The following is a 17,371-nucleotide window of genomic DNA, read 5'->3' as shown; positions in this document are numbered from 1 at the left end:
TCAGTCGGTTTTCCAGAAAGAAAAATAAGATACTTCATGTGGATAATTATTTCAGTCCCTACACCTGAGACTGAAGATCATGTGCAAACTGACTCCACATCCGTCATTAGTGCAAGGGCAGAGCATTATTTTCCCTTTCTTTTTCCCTCTCATTACATACACACACAAATACACACACACACACATGCACACTCAAGCACACATAAACACACATGCACATGCACACACATGCACACTTACACATGTGTGCATACACATATATACACACATGCATGTACACACATGCACACACACACACACACGCATGTACGACTAACACTTTCACATCCTTTCTACATAATTATGCACCTAAATGAGAGGCACCATAGAGTATTGGATGAAATATCCACCTCAAAGCCAGGAAGACCCAGGTTCGAGTGCCACCTCTGACACATACCTATGACCATGGGCAAGTCACTTAGCCCCTCAGTCTTCTAGGTGACCCTCTAAGACTCAAAGTTGCAAAAAAAGTGTCAACCTGTGTGGATAGAGGGAGTTTTCTTTCCATCCATGAGTTCCCAACATTGGTGAAATTTCTGATTCTGTTTCTATCCACTAACTACCTAAAAAGCAGCCTTCTTGACATTGATTAGTCGAAGTGTGCTAAATTGTACTCTGTTTTCAGTCTCCACATTTGGAGTTAGATCATTTCCAGTTAAACCAATTCAGGGCTTCACAGTTCCATGATCCTTAAGAATGAATGAATGAGAGGTCAAGTGCTTGGGAACCCAGTTGAAAAATTGGCTTTGAAGTCAACATTGACATGAATCATGAAGTCCTTAAACTGCAGCAAAATGAAAAAGGAAGGGGCAGTAATTTCCTCTTTTCAGGATGAGACTGTAGAGTCATATATTACCATGGATACTGGGTCTTGTTTGGAGTCTTTTCTTAGCATGTCAAGAACATTGTAAAGTACCACCCCCTACCACCACCAAAGGCACTTTATTCTCAGGATCTTATTAGATTTATGAGATGCAATAGTGCCCAATCCTTCTCCACAACTAAATCTAGCCCTTCAAAATAATTTCTGTTTATTTCTGAAAGCAAGATATAGTGGCATTTGGGGTCATATCACATCATAACACTGACAAAAACTGATATGATTAATTATGTGGGTCAACAGGGTCTGCATTTAAAGAAATTTTACATGTATACATATATATATATATATATGTGTGTGTGTGTGTGTGTGTGTATGTGTGTGTGTGTGTGCGTGTGCGTGTGTGTGTGTGTGTGTGTGGGAATCTTAGATTTTCCCATGATGTCAGTGAGAGACTAGAAATAAACAGGGATATATTACTTGGCCAGCTCTATTTCATTCTGCCTTAACCAATATCTCCTTTTCTCTTGTAGTTTCTTGATATTAGCTTTCAGTTCTGGTTTTCAACAAATGGTTGGTTTTTTTTTTTAACTTATAGTCAGGAGCAAAATATTAAAAGAAAATACCTATTAGAGGTATGCACTGAATGTATATACTCATCCTTTTGACAGTGATAGTCACATAGCCTTAAAATGGAAGAGCTGAAAAGGGCCTCAGAAGGTTATTTAGTCTAACTAGTTCATTTTAGACTTGAGGAAACTAAATCTAGAGAAACCAGCTGTGGTTTAGATGAAAGACTGAGCATCCTATTTATCCCAAAGGCCCTCCCTCTCTTTTTTAAATGGAGCATGAGGAGGCTGGATCTTAGCCTTGCCTACCCACTATGTAAGACCTTGGGAAATGTGGAGGAGAGGGGTGAAAAGGCAGGGAAGAATGTTGAGATTTTGAGCTAAATATCTAATCTGTGGGAGAGAGCAGGGTCTGATAAAATGATAATGTAGCAGATACAGAATCCATTCCATCTTCAGCAAAAAGTTTTTCCTGCACTACCCCCAACCCTCTTAATGTCAGTGTCTTCCCTCTGAATTTCTCTTCAGTTTATCCTGTTTATATCTTGGGTGTACATAATTGTGTACATGTTGTCTCTTCCCATTAGGTCCTTTAGGATAGTAGCTGTTTTTTGCCTTTCTTTGTACTTACAATGCCTAGCGTGTTTCCTGGCACATCGTAGAGAATGCTTGATGACTTGACTATCACTAATCTGAGCCCTTGCATGGCTTTTATTTCTATCAGCACTAGTCTAGCTGCTAATCTGTGATGGCTGCCTCTTTCTTTTTTCTTATAAAATGACCTGGTAAGATAAAATAGCTTGGATAATGGGAAGGCAGTGCTCCATTATGAAGCCAATAAACCATAATGATGTGTTGGAAATTTAAATCCATTAATGAGACACAAAGAAAGGTAGTTCTTCATTTGCCATGGTCATACAGAGGAGGACTGGAAGTCCTTCCCGGAGATAGTTGAATTTGTGGGACTAAGTGGATCCCATTCCACAAGAGGCAGTGATATGGAGTAGAAAAAAGAACTGGAGTAGGAGTAAGTGTGGGAGCTATCTTCATTTCTCAGTTTTACCAAGAGTTATCTGTGTGACCTGAGGCAAATTAATCTGACTTCTCTGAACCTCCATTTATTAATGCATAAAATGAGGTAACTGGATAAATTGGGTTAAATGTTCACTAAGGTCCCTTCTAGCTCTAAAGATTCTGGGATTATGAGTTATCTCTTTGCATGGATGTCCTCTGTAAAGAGAAATCTGTGCTCTACAAATATTGGCTATCAAAGACTGCACTATGTGTTTCAATAGTAAGGGTTTTATGATTTGGGGTATTTTTTAAGTCAAGTCAACAAGTGTTCATTAAATGCTTCCTACGTTCCAGGCACCATGCTAAGTGCTGGGAATACAAATACAAGCACAAAGAGAGCTCCTTCCCTCAAGGAGCTTACATTCCAACAGAAGGAAGGCAGTATATGAGTGGGGTTTGTTTGAAACCTATTGCCCAATATGAGAAGAATATAGTTTATGATTAGTAATTCATGGCAAGTAAGAGTCTTTGATAAGAGACATTTACTTGGTCATAACAATTACATTTCTAAATTGATATAGAGTAATTAAAGGAGTTGTGACAGAATATAGATACATATTCAGTATGTATATATATTGAAGATATAATTGAAGCCAGGCCATGATAAGCCTTTAATACTTTCTTCCCACCCCTCTCCCAGGAAATCCCCTTGTCTCCCAACATTTCTTCACTGGAAACAGTAAACTTTGCTTTTCCTAATTTATATACTTTCAAAAAATAAATCAGTGCAGTGAACTCCAACTACATTAAGATATGCGTATTTGTCCACAAGAAAGGTGGCAACCTTGCTGTGTTCTGCCCTGCACAGATCACATGTGGAGTACTGTTTTCATTCCTATGTGCCAACTTTGGAAAGGACATTGACAAGCATATCCAGACAGTATGATCAGGGTGTCAAGTAGACCAGAGATCATACAACATAAGCAACTGTTTAAACAACTGAGGATGTTTTGTCTAGAATGGGGATAATAATAGCACCTACCTTTCAAGGTTGTTGTGAGGATCAAATGAGATGATGTTTGGAAACTGCTTAGCACAGTGCATAGCACATAGTAAGTACTATATAAATGTTAGCTATCATTGTTGTTATTATTATTATTATTTGACTTAAGAGGGATTGAGAAAAGTTTCCTGTAGAAGGTGATATTTAAGTTGGGACTTGAAGGAAGCTAGGAAAGTTCTAAGATAGAAGCGTGGAAGAGAATGTTCCAGGCATGGGGAACAACCAGTAAAAAGACTGAGCCTAGAGATAAAGTATCTTTGAACATAAATTTCATATTTAAAACCTGAATTATCAATCATAAATATCTGATAAAAATTTTACATTGACAAAAAATATCTAGTACATTTAATAGGGGAAAATCACATTTCTACTTTTCCCTTTGGAATTTGCTGAGATCTTATGAGTTGCTTGTCTTAGAAAATTTTTTTTGTGAAAAGGGGGGGGGTAGGTGCAAAGGATGTATGTGTGTGGTTCTGTGTGTGATGTACTTGTGTTTCAATAACAGATACATGCATATGAAAAACCCGAACTGTACTTTCGTACTATTGGCTCACTTTTGGTGATGATTTTTCCTAGAAAAAGATTTCTGTTAACATGAAGCTCAGATGGAAGACCAATGTTGACTATTACATTGTTATTTCCTCAATATCATATTTGAACTACTTAATAATGAAGCCAAGCATCATATCATTAGGCCAGAAAAGAAGTTAGAGGTCATCCAATCCAACCCCCACCCCCGTGTTAAAGATGAGGGAACCTGGGTCTAAAGAGTTTAAGAGACTCACCCAAGGAGAACTGGGATTTGAACCTAAGCTCTCTGACTCCAAATCCTTTCTTCTTTCCATGACATGGAATGAAGTGATACTGCTAAACTTTAGCATATAGCAAGTAGGATTCATGTCACAGCCCAGAATTGGACAAGTAACTTGTTCAAGATGAAGCTGGAACTACAGTCACTTCTCCACTATGTGGTCAAATAGTGATAAATAATGGTTCAGATTATCTAATATTTATACTTGACTTGACAATGTGATTTTGCACTTTTGCTTAAATATAAGGGAAGATAACATTTTGAGGGCTTAACAATAACATACTCTAAAGACTCAACTTTCTTGTTCCACTGTTCAGCTATCCCCTTACCCACTAGGAATTGATGATAATGGTTCCTATGACCTTTCCACGGATGGAAAAGTATGGCATGAGTAAAGCTGAAATCTCTGGACTTCAGTTTTGTCAATTGTAAAATGAAGGATTTATATTGGCTGATCATGAAGACACCTTCCAATTCTGAGGTTTTATGACTTTAATAGTATGTGACTTGATTTGATGCTCAAGTGATGTGAAGACATCCATGAGGAACAAACTCCTTATTGTATTGAGTTCTTGATCTTTAATGCGAATTGATATTGAGGATTTATATTGACTTTAAGGTTACATTTTTCATTTTATTTAACAGCTGCATAACTGTCACTTGTTTTATACATTACACCTTGAAACATGTCCATATTCATAGGAAAAAATCAAATTAAGATCACAAATGTTATCTAATGCATATAGTACATAGAAAAGCTTTGCTCCATGGGAGGAAATATAGACACTAATCTGTCCAGCTTAGGTGGAGGTACCAAGAAGAATTCTTGTGTATTTATTGACAATGAAGAAATTTTATAGTGCCTTTTGCTTCTTCAGCACATTTATCTACTACTAGTATTGCTCAGATTTCTTTGGTGTAGGGACCTTCTGGTGAATAACTTTTACCAATGAAGATTGGCAGCTTCCCTGTAACACATACTCTTGGATTGTCACCTAAGGCATGAAGAAGTTAAATAATTTCTCCAACCTTCTCACACAGCTAGTATATATAGAAAGTGGGATTTAACTTGGACTTCCCTACTCCAAGGTCAGCTCTCCATCCACCAAGGCACTTTGCAATGAAATCACAGGTCTAGTAAAAAAAGTATTTTGAATATAGGTTAAAAACAGGATGTTTTTATGCATTTTAATACTTAATTTTAACTAAGATGTGGGAAATCAAATCAAATGCTGCCACATTTGGAGAGCTCAATAGGTTCATCATGAAGGGAAAGCCACATTGAAAGATACCCTTAATGTTGAATTTTTAGAATACTGTTTCTAATACCTCTGTGTATGTTCATTTTTGTACCTAGGTCAGACGTTGCAATTTTATATAATGATCGTTCTGTCCTGGAAAATCATCATGTGAGTGCAGTGTATAGGCTTATGCAAGAGGAAGAAATGAACATATTGGCAAATTTATCCAAAGATGACTGGAGGTAAGTCCTAAAGGACCCCAGGGGAAGTTCAGTTAATCAAGCAATCTTCATCTTTCCTATCTGCTTCACTAAGCAGAGCTTATTCTTTAAAGACATTTGCCAGTTTGGGGAAATGTTTTTGAATGTGAAGAGAATTCATACATCTTAAAAGCTATATAGAACTTCAAGAAATTGACAAATTCTGGAAACTGTAGAACCTTACTAGAAAGCATCTTCACTCACTACTTTTGAGTTTTTACAATTCTCTTGAGAGTTTGGCACCAAAAAATAACCATACAATTAGTATTAGTAGAAATATTATTGAAAATGAAATTCTGTTAAACTTTAATACTCAGACTGTTGTAGGCTATCGCTAGAAAACAGTACTTATTAGCAAGGTGTGTATGTAATGATTATATAATAGATTTATCTATTCATCATTTATCCATGTTCTGAGGGATATTCATAAGTTATTTAAGTCATTTGCAATATTACATTCAAAGACCTAAAGAAAATCCATTATGCTGAGGCCATTCCTGAATGATGGCAGAACTGGTCATTTTAGTCAGCTGAAAGGAAAGAATAAGTCAGTTACTTGGTGACATAGAGAACAAGTGATTAATTGAAATTTTCTCACTTTTTTGCCAGCTATTTTGGCGTTCTGTAGGCATTAACTAAACTAGTAGAAAATATAGCTGTCTTAGACGTGAGTATAGTAACTATTTGCCATTGTAAATGGACAATTTATTGGGAGGTTCTCACTAAAAATCTATAGTTTAGGAAAGGAATTCTAACTATAGGAAGAGTTAGTCTACAGACCTTCAAAGGAGAATCCTAATCACAAATTTTTGGAAAACAGAATTCTCTGCTACTCCAAGTTCTGTCTTTTTAACTCCCTTAACCAGGCTGTTGTCGTCATTACGATCAGTCTGACAGATAATTAGCAGTCAATCAATCCATAATAATGTATTAAGTTACATAGTCACTGTGCTAAGTTCTGGGAGAACAAAGACAAAAACAAAACAGTCCCTGCCCCCAAGGAGTTATGGAAGACAATGTATGTGTATGTATGTATGTATGTATGTACATGTAACATGATGGGGGGAGGGAGAGGTTAGAGATAGGCAGTAGAAACTGTGGAAACGCTCCATGTAGGAAATGGTACTTGAGCTGAGTTTTAAATGAAAGAAGGGATTCCAAGAAGCTAAGGAGATAAGGGAGTATATTCAAGTACAGGAGCAGGAGCAGAAGACGAAGTTTGAAGAACAGTATGAAAGCCAGTTTGATTTGACCAGAGAGCACATGAAGAAATATAATAGATAATAGTACTGGAAATGTAGGTTAGAACCAAGTTGACAAAGGTTTTAAATGCCAAACAGCATATTTATATTTTATTCTATAGGCAATAATGAGACATTGGAATTTATTGGGAAGGAGAGTGATGTTACCCAGAAGACTTCACCAAACTTCTGGCCTTTGTTTCTATATTTACTTCCCACTCAGAAATATCAACCACGGAGGATTAATATGCCCCCATATTTTTGTGCCCAAACCAGAAATGCCATAGCCCCCAATCCTCAATTACTCTGGTGCACTTTCTTGTCTAGAATCCTAGGCTCCTTCCCTAATAAAAGTCTATTTCTAAGCAAGTTGTTGACACCACAGTGCTTCAGATGAAAACACTGATGATCCTCTAAAACCAAACTGGTTTCCAAGAAAAGGTTTGACTAGCCCTAGACTCCCATCCTCTTGTTCTCTGTTGGCTCAGTGATACTCTGGGTCTCTATGAGTAATTTCTTCATTGGAAATAGTGACTCCCATCAGCTATGGGGAATTTTAATAATGGTGTGAATTTTTAGTGAAATTGTTGATATTTTAATCAACCAATTTGAGTGTCAAGGTGATCAGTTGCTTCCTCAAGTCAATTTACTTATCTCCATATGACATAATTGATAGAGTGCTAGAATTGGAGTCAGAAAGATCTAGGTTCACATTTCACCTTGGACACTTACTACCTATGTGACCTTTGACAAGTTAGTTAATTACCATGTACCTCCATTTTCTCATTTGTCAAATGAAGGGGTTGGAAAAATATGGCTTCTACATTTCCTGCCAGTCCTAAATCTACAGTCTTTTGATGCTATAGGATCAGGCACCAAAAAACTATTTAAAGCTGTAATTTACTATTCACTTGTAAATGGTAGCTCAATGTACACTGGTTCTTGGCTGGTAAAGTCACTGAATGACATAACGGCTTCTTTGGGGTTCCTAAAGACTCTTTTAAGAGATTCCATTCAAATCACCGAACATTTGTAGATCATCATTTTGTTTCACAGAACCTCAGAAGTGAAGGACCCGCAGAGTTTATCTAATACAACACATACCTGAACAAGAATTTCCTCTACAACATATATCAGACAAGTGACTCTCTAGCCTTTACTTGAAGACTACCTCTGGGCGGAGGGGAACTATTACAGGGCAACAAGGTGACTCAGTAGATAGACCACTGGGCCTGGGGTCAGGAAGACCTGAGTCTGGCTTCCAACACTTACTTGCTGTGTGACCCTGAGCGAGTCACTTAACCTCTGTCTATGTCAGTTTACTCAATGGTAAAATGGGGATAATAACCATACCTACCTTGCAGGATTATTGTGAGGATCAAATGAGGTACTATCTTTAAAATACTTAGCACAGTGCCTGGAACTTAGTAGATGCTATATAAAGGTTGACCACCACCACCACCACCACCATCACCATCATCATCATCACCATCATTATTGTCTTCTGACCAAGCCCATTGTGCTTTTGGATAGCTCTAATCATTTTTTCCTAATGTAAACCTCTGACATTGGCCTCTTGGCAACTTCCACTGAAACCTCACTGCTCTGCCCTCTAAGCCCGGGCAGAATGTGTAATCTTTCCTCACCATGGCAGTCCCCAAATCTCTGAAGTCCAATGTTACATCTTCCCCAAATCTTCTTTAATCATTTCTGTGATCCCCACCCCCCAAAATATCCTCATTAGGTCTTTGCATCAATGAGATGTTGCTAGATGTTCAACAACCAGCTCTCTGAAAATGTTTGACATACTTTTATATTTAAACCCCATCTTAAACTGAACAATCTTAAAATTTTCTTAAAACTAAACAATCAAGAAAAGAATTACTAAGACCTGATTAGAGTAGCATTTGCCACGGCGTAAATGCTCATGCTGATTAGTCTAACAATTGGCTCTTATGGACAGGAACAAGCTGGCCCCAACACACCTCTGCAAATGATTCATTTTCTTTCAGAAATCTGACTTTGTCGTGTCTATTCTTTCTACTTGCTTTGCATTTCTTTCCATTTTGTGTTATATTTTCCTCTATTATCATTTCAAAGATTTTGAGCATCTTTTTTCCTATTCCCATTTGCTTAATGGTAAGCTAGCCTTCAGTAGTTCTTCAAGTCATCCTAGTTATAAATTAATGTGTTATAAATATTTACTGGATATAATCATTAAAATATACAAAATGTAAAGTGTTGGATTTTGAAGATTCAATTCTACTAACTATAAATTTTCAGAGATCTATTTATCATGGAATTCCTGCTAACATTTCAACAATTAACCAATGTAACTGTGCAACTGAACTTTTAATTCTTTTATTATGGTTTGTGCAACTAGAGTAGCATGAAATGAAATAGGCACTTAAATGAGAATAGAATCAGAAGATTACAGGAGGAAAAACACTAGAAATTAAGTCTACCCTCTCCATTTTACAGATGAGGAAACTGAGGCCTAAAGAACTAAAAATATGTTCTTTAAGATCATATAGGGAACTGGTGGCAAAGCTAAAGCATGAATCTATGTCCTAGTCAGTGCTCTTCCACTCTACCATTAATGCAAGCAGCAGAATTTGGCAACTTATTGCCATGTTTCCTTACCTACTTTTCTCCCATTATAACAATATTTCTCTAAGTTCATAATTTACAAAGCATTTTTTCACAATAATCCTCTGTGCATAATCGTACTATTAATGACATACCCATTTTACAGAAGAGGAAACCAAAGCTCAGAAAAATATAGTGGTTATTTAGGACCATATCTCACAAGCAGCAGATCTGGGATTCATACCATGGTCCTCCTGTGTCAGAGTCTGATGCTACTTCCACTGCACTACACTGCTTTGGAGGGGAAAACACACACACAAACATGGGAAACACATTTTTTAATAAAATAGCTTATATTTCTAATAACGTGCTTCTGTTTGTTTAACAGATTTTTTGGTTAATAGCTACTGCAAATAATCCTGGTACTGACTTTAGTGAAAGTTGGAAAATAATAAAAAAAATTTCATTAAATATTCTTTAATGAGTTCCCTTTAGCTATTAAAATCACAAGGAAAATGTTCTAGTAAACTTCCTAGTATGAGGTATGAAATGCTTGAGAGAGTTTCTGGGTAATTAATCATTTTATTAATTATGGCTAGTGAATAATTAATAAAAGGATAATCATTTGGCTGTCTCTTGTAAACCAAAGAGGCCTCTCAATACTTATATGCCCTTGGAAGAATGGGTGTTCTGGACAGTGGCAATCATCTCTGGTTAACAATTAATGAGAGAATGAATATTGTAATGAGAGGTGGGCTTATTCTAATGGGGGCCTGGGGGATGTGACTCTGATCACTCAGTCTTGGACAAAGAGAGTTATCTCTGCCTAGACCACCCTTGTCTAGGGCAATCTAGACAAAAGGGGGTATCCACGTCCACTCAGAACAGTCTGGCTAAAACATAATGGGCAGGAACTCGCCTGGAACAAAATCTCTTTACTTTTGATCAGATCTCAACTTTCCCAGTTGGGTAAGTTTCTCCCCAAGATTTCATCTTATCATCAGCCCTGCATGTACTTCAAAGGCTCTGTGAATAATTACAGGGGCTGATTTCTGAATGAGGAAATAGAAAGGGGAAAGACCCTAGTCCTAATTCAATAATTGGTTATTAATATGACCACCAATTTAACAATAAAATATTTAAATATATGCATATACATATATAAATTTTCATTTGTTCAGCCATTTCAGTTATAACTGACCCTTCATGATCCCATTTGGGGTTTTCTTGGCAAAGAAACTGGAATGGTTTGCTATTTCCTTCTCCAACTCATTTTACAGATGAGGAAACTGAGGCAAAGAGGATTTAGTGACTTGTCCAGGGTCACACAGCTAGTAAGTGTCTGAGGCTGGATTTGAAATCAGGAAGATGAGTCTTTCTGACTCCAGGATTGGCACTCTATCCATTGCATCACCTAGCTGATATATACATACATACATATTCTATATATACATACATATTTATATTTATATATGTTTATATAGTAATATTTATAAATACACATACATATATTTTTCTAATGTTGCATATCTAAGAAGTTACTGACATAATGCTGTTCAAATGGACATTCCATTTTTTAACAGTTTGATTAAATCATCTAAACTATTTCAGCAATATACCTTTGGGGATCATTCAAACTGAACCTCTAACCTCAGTTACTCTCAATTATTAGACATATTAATAAGATGTCATATATATGAAGTTTAGGTTCTAGGAAAATATTCTGTGGCCTCACTCACAGAAGTAAACATTGGATTCCCTGGTGCACACACGTATTTGCAGAGTCAGCCTCCTTCTTGGCAGTCTCTTTTAGTCTGAGGAATTAGCAGTCCTGGTCTTTAGGATGTGACCATAACTCTGCCTTATTCACAGATTCATTGCTGAAAGCATCAGTTTTGTAACCCAAGTGTTCATAAGAAATATTGTTTCCCAGAGCCTCAGAGCTTAGTCACAGAGTTCCAGTTCCATTTGCAATTTGGCTCAGCCCCAGGAAGAAGGTGTAGAAATAGAGGGGAAAATAAAATGGAATTTAGGAAAGAAAACTGAAACAAGGAAATTAAGATTCACATTTGGTAAAATATTTGCTAAAAAATCAGGATTCTGGTTTTAATGTTGCCACTAACTAGTTACTTGATCTTGGGCATGGAGGCAGCATAGAACTGCAGAGAAAATGCTTAGCTTAGAGGCAAGAAGTTCCAGATTCAAATAATGCCTTTGATGTTTAGTTGTTAGATCCTGGGCAATTTACTTAACCTTTATCTGGCTCAGGCAATCCCCTGGGACTTATCTACTTAGTCATAGATAAGTTATCTTCTTCTTTGGTTGAAAAATTACAAATACCCTGAAAAAATCACAAACCCTTATGAATGACTTTGCCTCATTTCTATGAACCTGTTTTTCCATCTGCCATTCCTTTGTATTTCTGAAAATTTTCACCTCACCCCCAGCACTTCCCCGACCCACAGTCTTTTGCTAATGTGTGTAACTTCTTTCAAGAAGGCACCATTTCAAAATTCTAAGTCTCTTACCCCTTCCCTACACTCCCAACATCAACCTTCAGGTCATTCACTCTCTAGGAGCCTAGAAAGCAGTGTCAAACCCAATAGGTTGCTTTTTGGCATGCTCAAAAGTTTTTCTGGACTCAAAGTAATTTTTTTCCCTTGAGGATGACTTAAATAAGGCAATACTTGTAAAGAGTTTTCTTCCTCTTAGGACTTATCTCAAACAACCTCATTCTCAAGTAGTAGTTTTATTGCCTGCCTAAGTCCATCAAGACTATAAAGATTGCAATAATGATGCCCCGTTTAATTACAATTAATAGCCATAATGTGCCTTTCTATCTTCAGAAAGAAAAAAAAATGTGATTAACATTGGTGAAGCAAATGTTCCATGACGAGTGAATAAGATGCCAAATGAATCAACCTCCTTTGAATGTCTTACAGGGATCTTCGGAACCTGGTTATCGAGATGGTTTTATCTACTGATATGTCAGGTCATTTCCAGCAAATTAAAACTATTAGGAGCACTTTGCAGCAGCCAGAGGGGTAGGTTTCTTTTTCCTTTCTTGTCTTTGTCATCTTGGAACATTTAATTTTTTTTAAAAGCAGTTTTTAGTGGGGCCCTGGGAATGATAGACACCTTTTGAAAGGTGCCTTTGTTCTGATAATCAGACCATGTCCTTGATTTCACAGGATAGACAAAGCCAAAGCCATGTCCCTGATTCTCCATGCTGCAGACATAAGCCATCCAGCAAAAACCTGGGAACTGCATCACCGGTGGACCATGGCCCTGATGGAAGAATTTTTTCGACAGGTGCCTATTTCAAACTATGTGAAAATATCTGAGTCAGTCAATAAACATTTATTAAGCACCTACTATGTGATAAGCATTGGGGATACAAAGAAAGCCAAAAGACAGTCCCCGTCCTCAAGGAGCTCACAGTCTAACAAGGAAAACAACACATAAATATAAACTGAAAAGCAGGGGGGTGTGAGGGGGAGCAGAGGGAGCAAGACAAGTTTGAGGATACAGACTATAACAGAAATCAACCAACTACCTCTTGAATTATATGCTTCATGACCATGCTCTATACAAATAGATAGTCAGACTTTGCAGAAATACTTCATTTTCCACTTCATCACTGTCTCCAGAAATTCACTTTCCTTCCAGATCCCATCAAATCTTAAGCTCATACCTCCTCAGTACTTCCTGGCCCTGGGCCCCTTCTTTGGTCTGATTGAAGAAGGTGGAGGGTGGATATTGGAGAGTTCTTCCCAGATCTGCGGTTTATGAAGGGCAGCCACCTCGTCATCCCCGACCTGATGTAGATACTGGAGTCATTTGCCATTTCTTTCTCTGGTGTGTGCCCATTTTGTAGATGAGGATCTGAGACAAATAGGGGTTAAGTGACCTGTTCAGGGTCACGTAGCTAATAAGTTTCCACTGCACCACCTAGCTGCCCCGACACATACTTAGCAATAAGAGAGCTTCTCAAAGCTCTCTAGGACTATAACCTACAGAAGATGTGCTAATTTGCACTGTGGGACAAGTTTCAAGAACAGGAATTTCTCCACGTGGATGTCATTATAGGTCTAGACCAATACATAGACATATGCACATGTGTTATTTATACAATTGCATATATGTAAATGTGCATGTGTAGGCCTATACACATGTGTGTATTGCACAGGCCTTCTATGGTATATATCATGGTACCCCAGCACTCTCGAAGATTAGTAATGGCATTAGTCAACTTGATTTCTAGAAATATTCAGACCTTTCAGGGAAAGATTCTTATCCCAGCAAAGTCTGAAGATGACTACTATAGGTTTGCAGTTTCAGATTTAAAAGAAACTTTATTAGTGTCTTCTAAATTTGGAATTTGGAAGAGACCTTAGAGGTAATAGAGTTCAACTGCCTCATTTTGCAGATAAGGAAACCAAGGCCTAAAGAAAAGTTCAAGGACATATAAGTGGCAGTAAGTAATACTGGCAAAGTTGGTTTTAGGATCCAGGGCTTCTGACTCTAGCATGTTTTCTTGTGTTTTGATAACATTCTCATTATTAGGTTATAGCTGAGGGTAAGATGGCAATCAGGCTGTTGTCTCAAGGTCAACTCTCAGAGGTTTTAGTATTTCTGTGTTTCTTGATTCCAGTCTATGACCCTAACCAGCCTACATCTCACACATACATGTCTTTTACCATAAGGAGGAGTGTGAACAAATCAGCATGAATCCATTTATAACCTTTCTTTTGAAGTTTTATTGGTACTTTTTATTTTTACATCACAATCTGATGAGTACAACAGTTCACACTATGTGTCCTACCTCTCCAAAAAAAATGAAGGAAAGATATTTATTTCTTCAACTCTTTTCTAGGGCTAAGTTTAGCCATCATAATTGTCTGGCATTCAGCTTTATTCTATTCCATTTGTTTACACTGTTAGTGACATTGTGTGTATTGTTGCATCAGTTCATAAAAACCTTCTTGTACTTCTCTGAATTTCTCATATTTGTCATTTCTTCTCTTACAACAATATTCTATTATATTTATGTACCACAGTTTGTACAACATTTATGTACCATTCCCCAAATGTACAGGCACCCACTTGGTTACCACAAAAAAAAGTGCCGCTATGAATAGAAAACCTGTGTAAACATGAGACCTCCCCTCTCCTTTTCTGAAGTACAGTTAGAAACTCCAAAAAGGGCAGTTCCTGCTTCCTATATACAAAGCATATTGTGACACACATTTTTCTGTAGGCTATTTCTTAAAGAGAACTTCCATTTCTATGTGTTTTCATGTGGTTTTACATCATTTACAATTAAATTTGATACTTATCAGCGCTCTTCACTTTCATTCAGTTGAGTATATGTATATTGTTGATTTTTAGGAGAGAAAAGGGATTTCAAATTTGTGATTTCAACTATTTGGGGAATTACAGGGTCTAAATCCTCTTCAGCAATGCATATTGGCAACTTTTAATGCAACTCATAGCCTTAGAACATTGCCTGGAGGCACTAAGTAAATAAGCTGGCTCATTGTCACAAAGTTAGCATGTATCAGAGGCAAGACATACACACATTTTCTCTCTCTCTCTCTCTCTCTCTCTCTCTCTCTCTCTCTCTCTCTCTCTTTCTCACACACACACACACAAACACACTACACCCCACCCCACCCCATAAATACAACTATAACCACTAAAATTCACTCTTGCTGAGCATTTAGGGACTAACTATTACTGTTTCTCATTGTTAGCTGAATGTTTGTTTTCCCTTTCAGTAGCTTGCAAGTCACTTGGGAATTTGACAATCTGTTCCCAAGATTTACAATGACAGCATTTCTCTATTATTGTAGTGAATTTTTTATTAGCTAGAAGCCATTCATTTAGGATCCATTCAGTAAATTTCATATGTATGTGTATAAAACCTAAAAATGATCACAAGTGAAAAATCATCTTATATCCAAAGGAAAAGGTAGTCTGCAGGTTATATTCAATCCACACCTTGAAAATCCAGGAATACTAAAGGTGGTAAGGACTTCAGCAGGTTACAGATGAAGCTCAAACACATTTGGTACCTTGCCTACCATGGTCATCTAGTCAGCATCGGAAGCAGGATTACATCACACATCTCCTGATCAGGTTCTCTTTATTGGCTAGGCCAGATTGCCTCTCAGTGTCCTGGACCTAAAATAACAGTTTTATGGAGTTTTTGAACTTAAAAGCTAGTCCAAAGTCTATATTTTTATATATAAGAATTTTTTAATTAGATTTTTTTCTTACATTTTAAGTTATGAACTGTCTTCCTTCCTCCTCCTTTCCCACACGCCACTAGAGAAGGCCGCCAATTGACAAAGATTTATAAATATCTGTAAAACCATACTATGTATACTTCTACTTGTCATTTCTTTCTTTGGAATTGGATAACATCTTCCTTCCTAGGTCCTCTGTATTTGAACTGAGTATTTATAATACTCAGAATAACTTGGTTGTTCATAGTTGTTCTTCAAACAATATTGTTATCACAGTATAGAACTTTCTCTTGGTTCTGCTCATTTCACTTAGTATCAGTTCATGCAAGTCTTTTATGTTTTTCTAAAATCAACCAGCTCATCTTTCTTACAGCACAGTAGTATTCCATCACAACCTTATGCCACAATTTGTTCAGCCATTCCCCAATTGATGGGCATCCCCTCAGTTTCCAGTTCTTTGCCACTACAAAGAGAGCTGCTATAAATATTTTAGAACATATAGGTGCTTTTCCTTTTTTCCCTGATGATCTTGGAAAACAGAACAAATAGTAATATTACTGGGTCAAAGGATATAGATAATTTTATAACTCTTTGGGTGTAATTCCAGATTGCTTTCCAAAATGGTTGGATCAATTCAGAGTTCTACCAACAGTGTATTAGTGCCCTAATTTTTCCACATGTCCTCCACATGTCATTTTCCCCTTCTGTCATTTTAATCAATCTGACAGGTGTGAGATGATATCTCAAAGTTTTCTGTTTAATTTATATTTTTCTAATCAATAGTAATTCAGAGCATTTTTTGCTATGACTATGTATAGTTTTGATTTCTTCATCTAAACACTGACTATTTATGTCCTTTGATCATTTATCAATTGGGAAATGACTCATATTCTTATAAACTTGACAAAGTTCTCTATGTATTTAAGAAATGAGACCTTTATCTGAGAAACTATCTATAAATTTTTTTTCCTTGATTTTCTGCTTTGATCTTGGCTACATTGGTTTTGTTTTTATAAAACCTTTTTTTAATGTAATGTAATCAAAATTATCCATTTTACATCTCAGAATGTTCTCTATCTCTTGCTTATTCATAATTTTTATATCTATAAGTCTGATAGGTAATATGTTCCACATTCTTCTAATTTTCTTATAATATCTCTCTTTATATTGAGGTCATATATACATTTTTACCTTATTCTTGTAAATGGTGTAAGATATTAGTCTGTGCCTAATTTCTGCCAAAGTGCTTTCCAGTTTTCCTAACGATTTTTTTTTTGCCAAATAGTGTATTCTTATCCCCAAAGCTTAAATCTTTATATTTGTCAAACACAAGGTTACTATGATAATTTATTACTGTGTATTGTTGGTTTACTCTGTTCCACTGATCCACCTTTCTATTTTTAGCCAGTTCAAGATAGTTTTGATAATTACTGCTTTATAATATAGTTTAAGATCTGTTACTGCTAAACCTCT

The 17,371-nt window shown here is 36.7% G+C and overlaps 1 protein-coding gene across 1 annotated transcript in view; it reads left to right on the top strand.

Moving 5' to 3' along the window:
- PDE1A (phosphodiesterase 1A) overlaps positions 1-17,371 on the top strand; it is a 367,894-nt gene that overhangs the window by 286,166 nt on the left and 64,357 nt on the right. Inside the window, exons 8-10 of the mRNA XM_036746309.1 lie at positions 5,674-5,799; positions 12,590-12,691; positions 12,839-12,959. Of these exons, the coding sequence (XP_036602204.1) occupies positions 5,674-5,799; positions 12,590-12,691; positions 12,839-12,959 (349 nt within the window). The remainder of the gene's footprint in view (positions 1-5,673; positions 5,800-12,589; positions 12,692-12,838; positions 12,960-17,371) is intronic.

Source organism: Trichosurus vulpecula, chromosome 2 (assembly GCF_011100635.1).
Source record: "Trichosurus vulpecula isolate mTriVul1 chromosome 2, mTriVul1.pri, whole genome shotgun sequence".
In the NCBI taxonomy this organism is placed as follows: Eukaryota; Metazoa; Chordata; class Mammalia; order Diprotodontia; family Phalangeridae; genus Trichosurus; species Trichosurus vulpecula.
The sequence above is the reverse complement of the archived record's forward strand: the minus strand, read 5'-3'. Positions and strand labels throughout refer to the sequence as shown.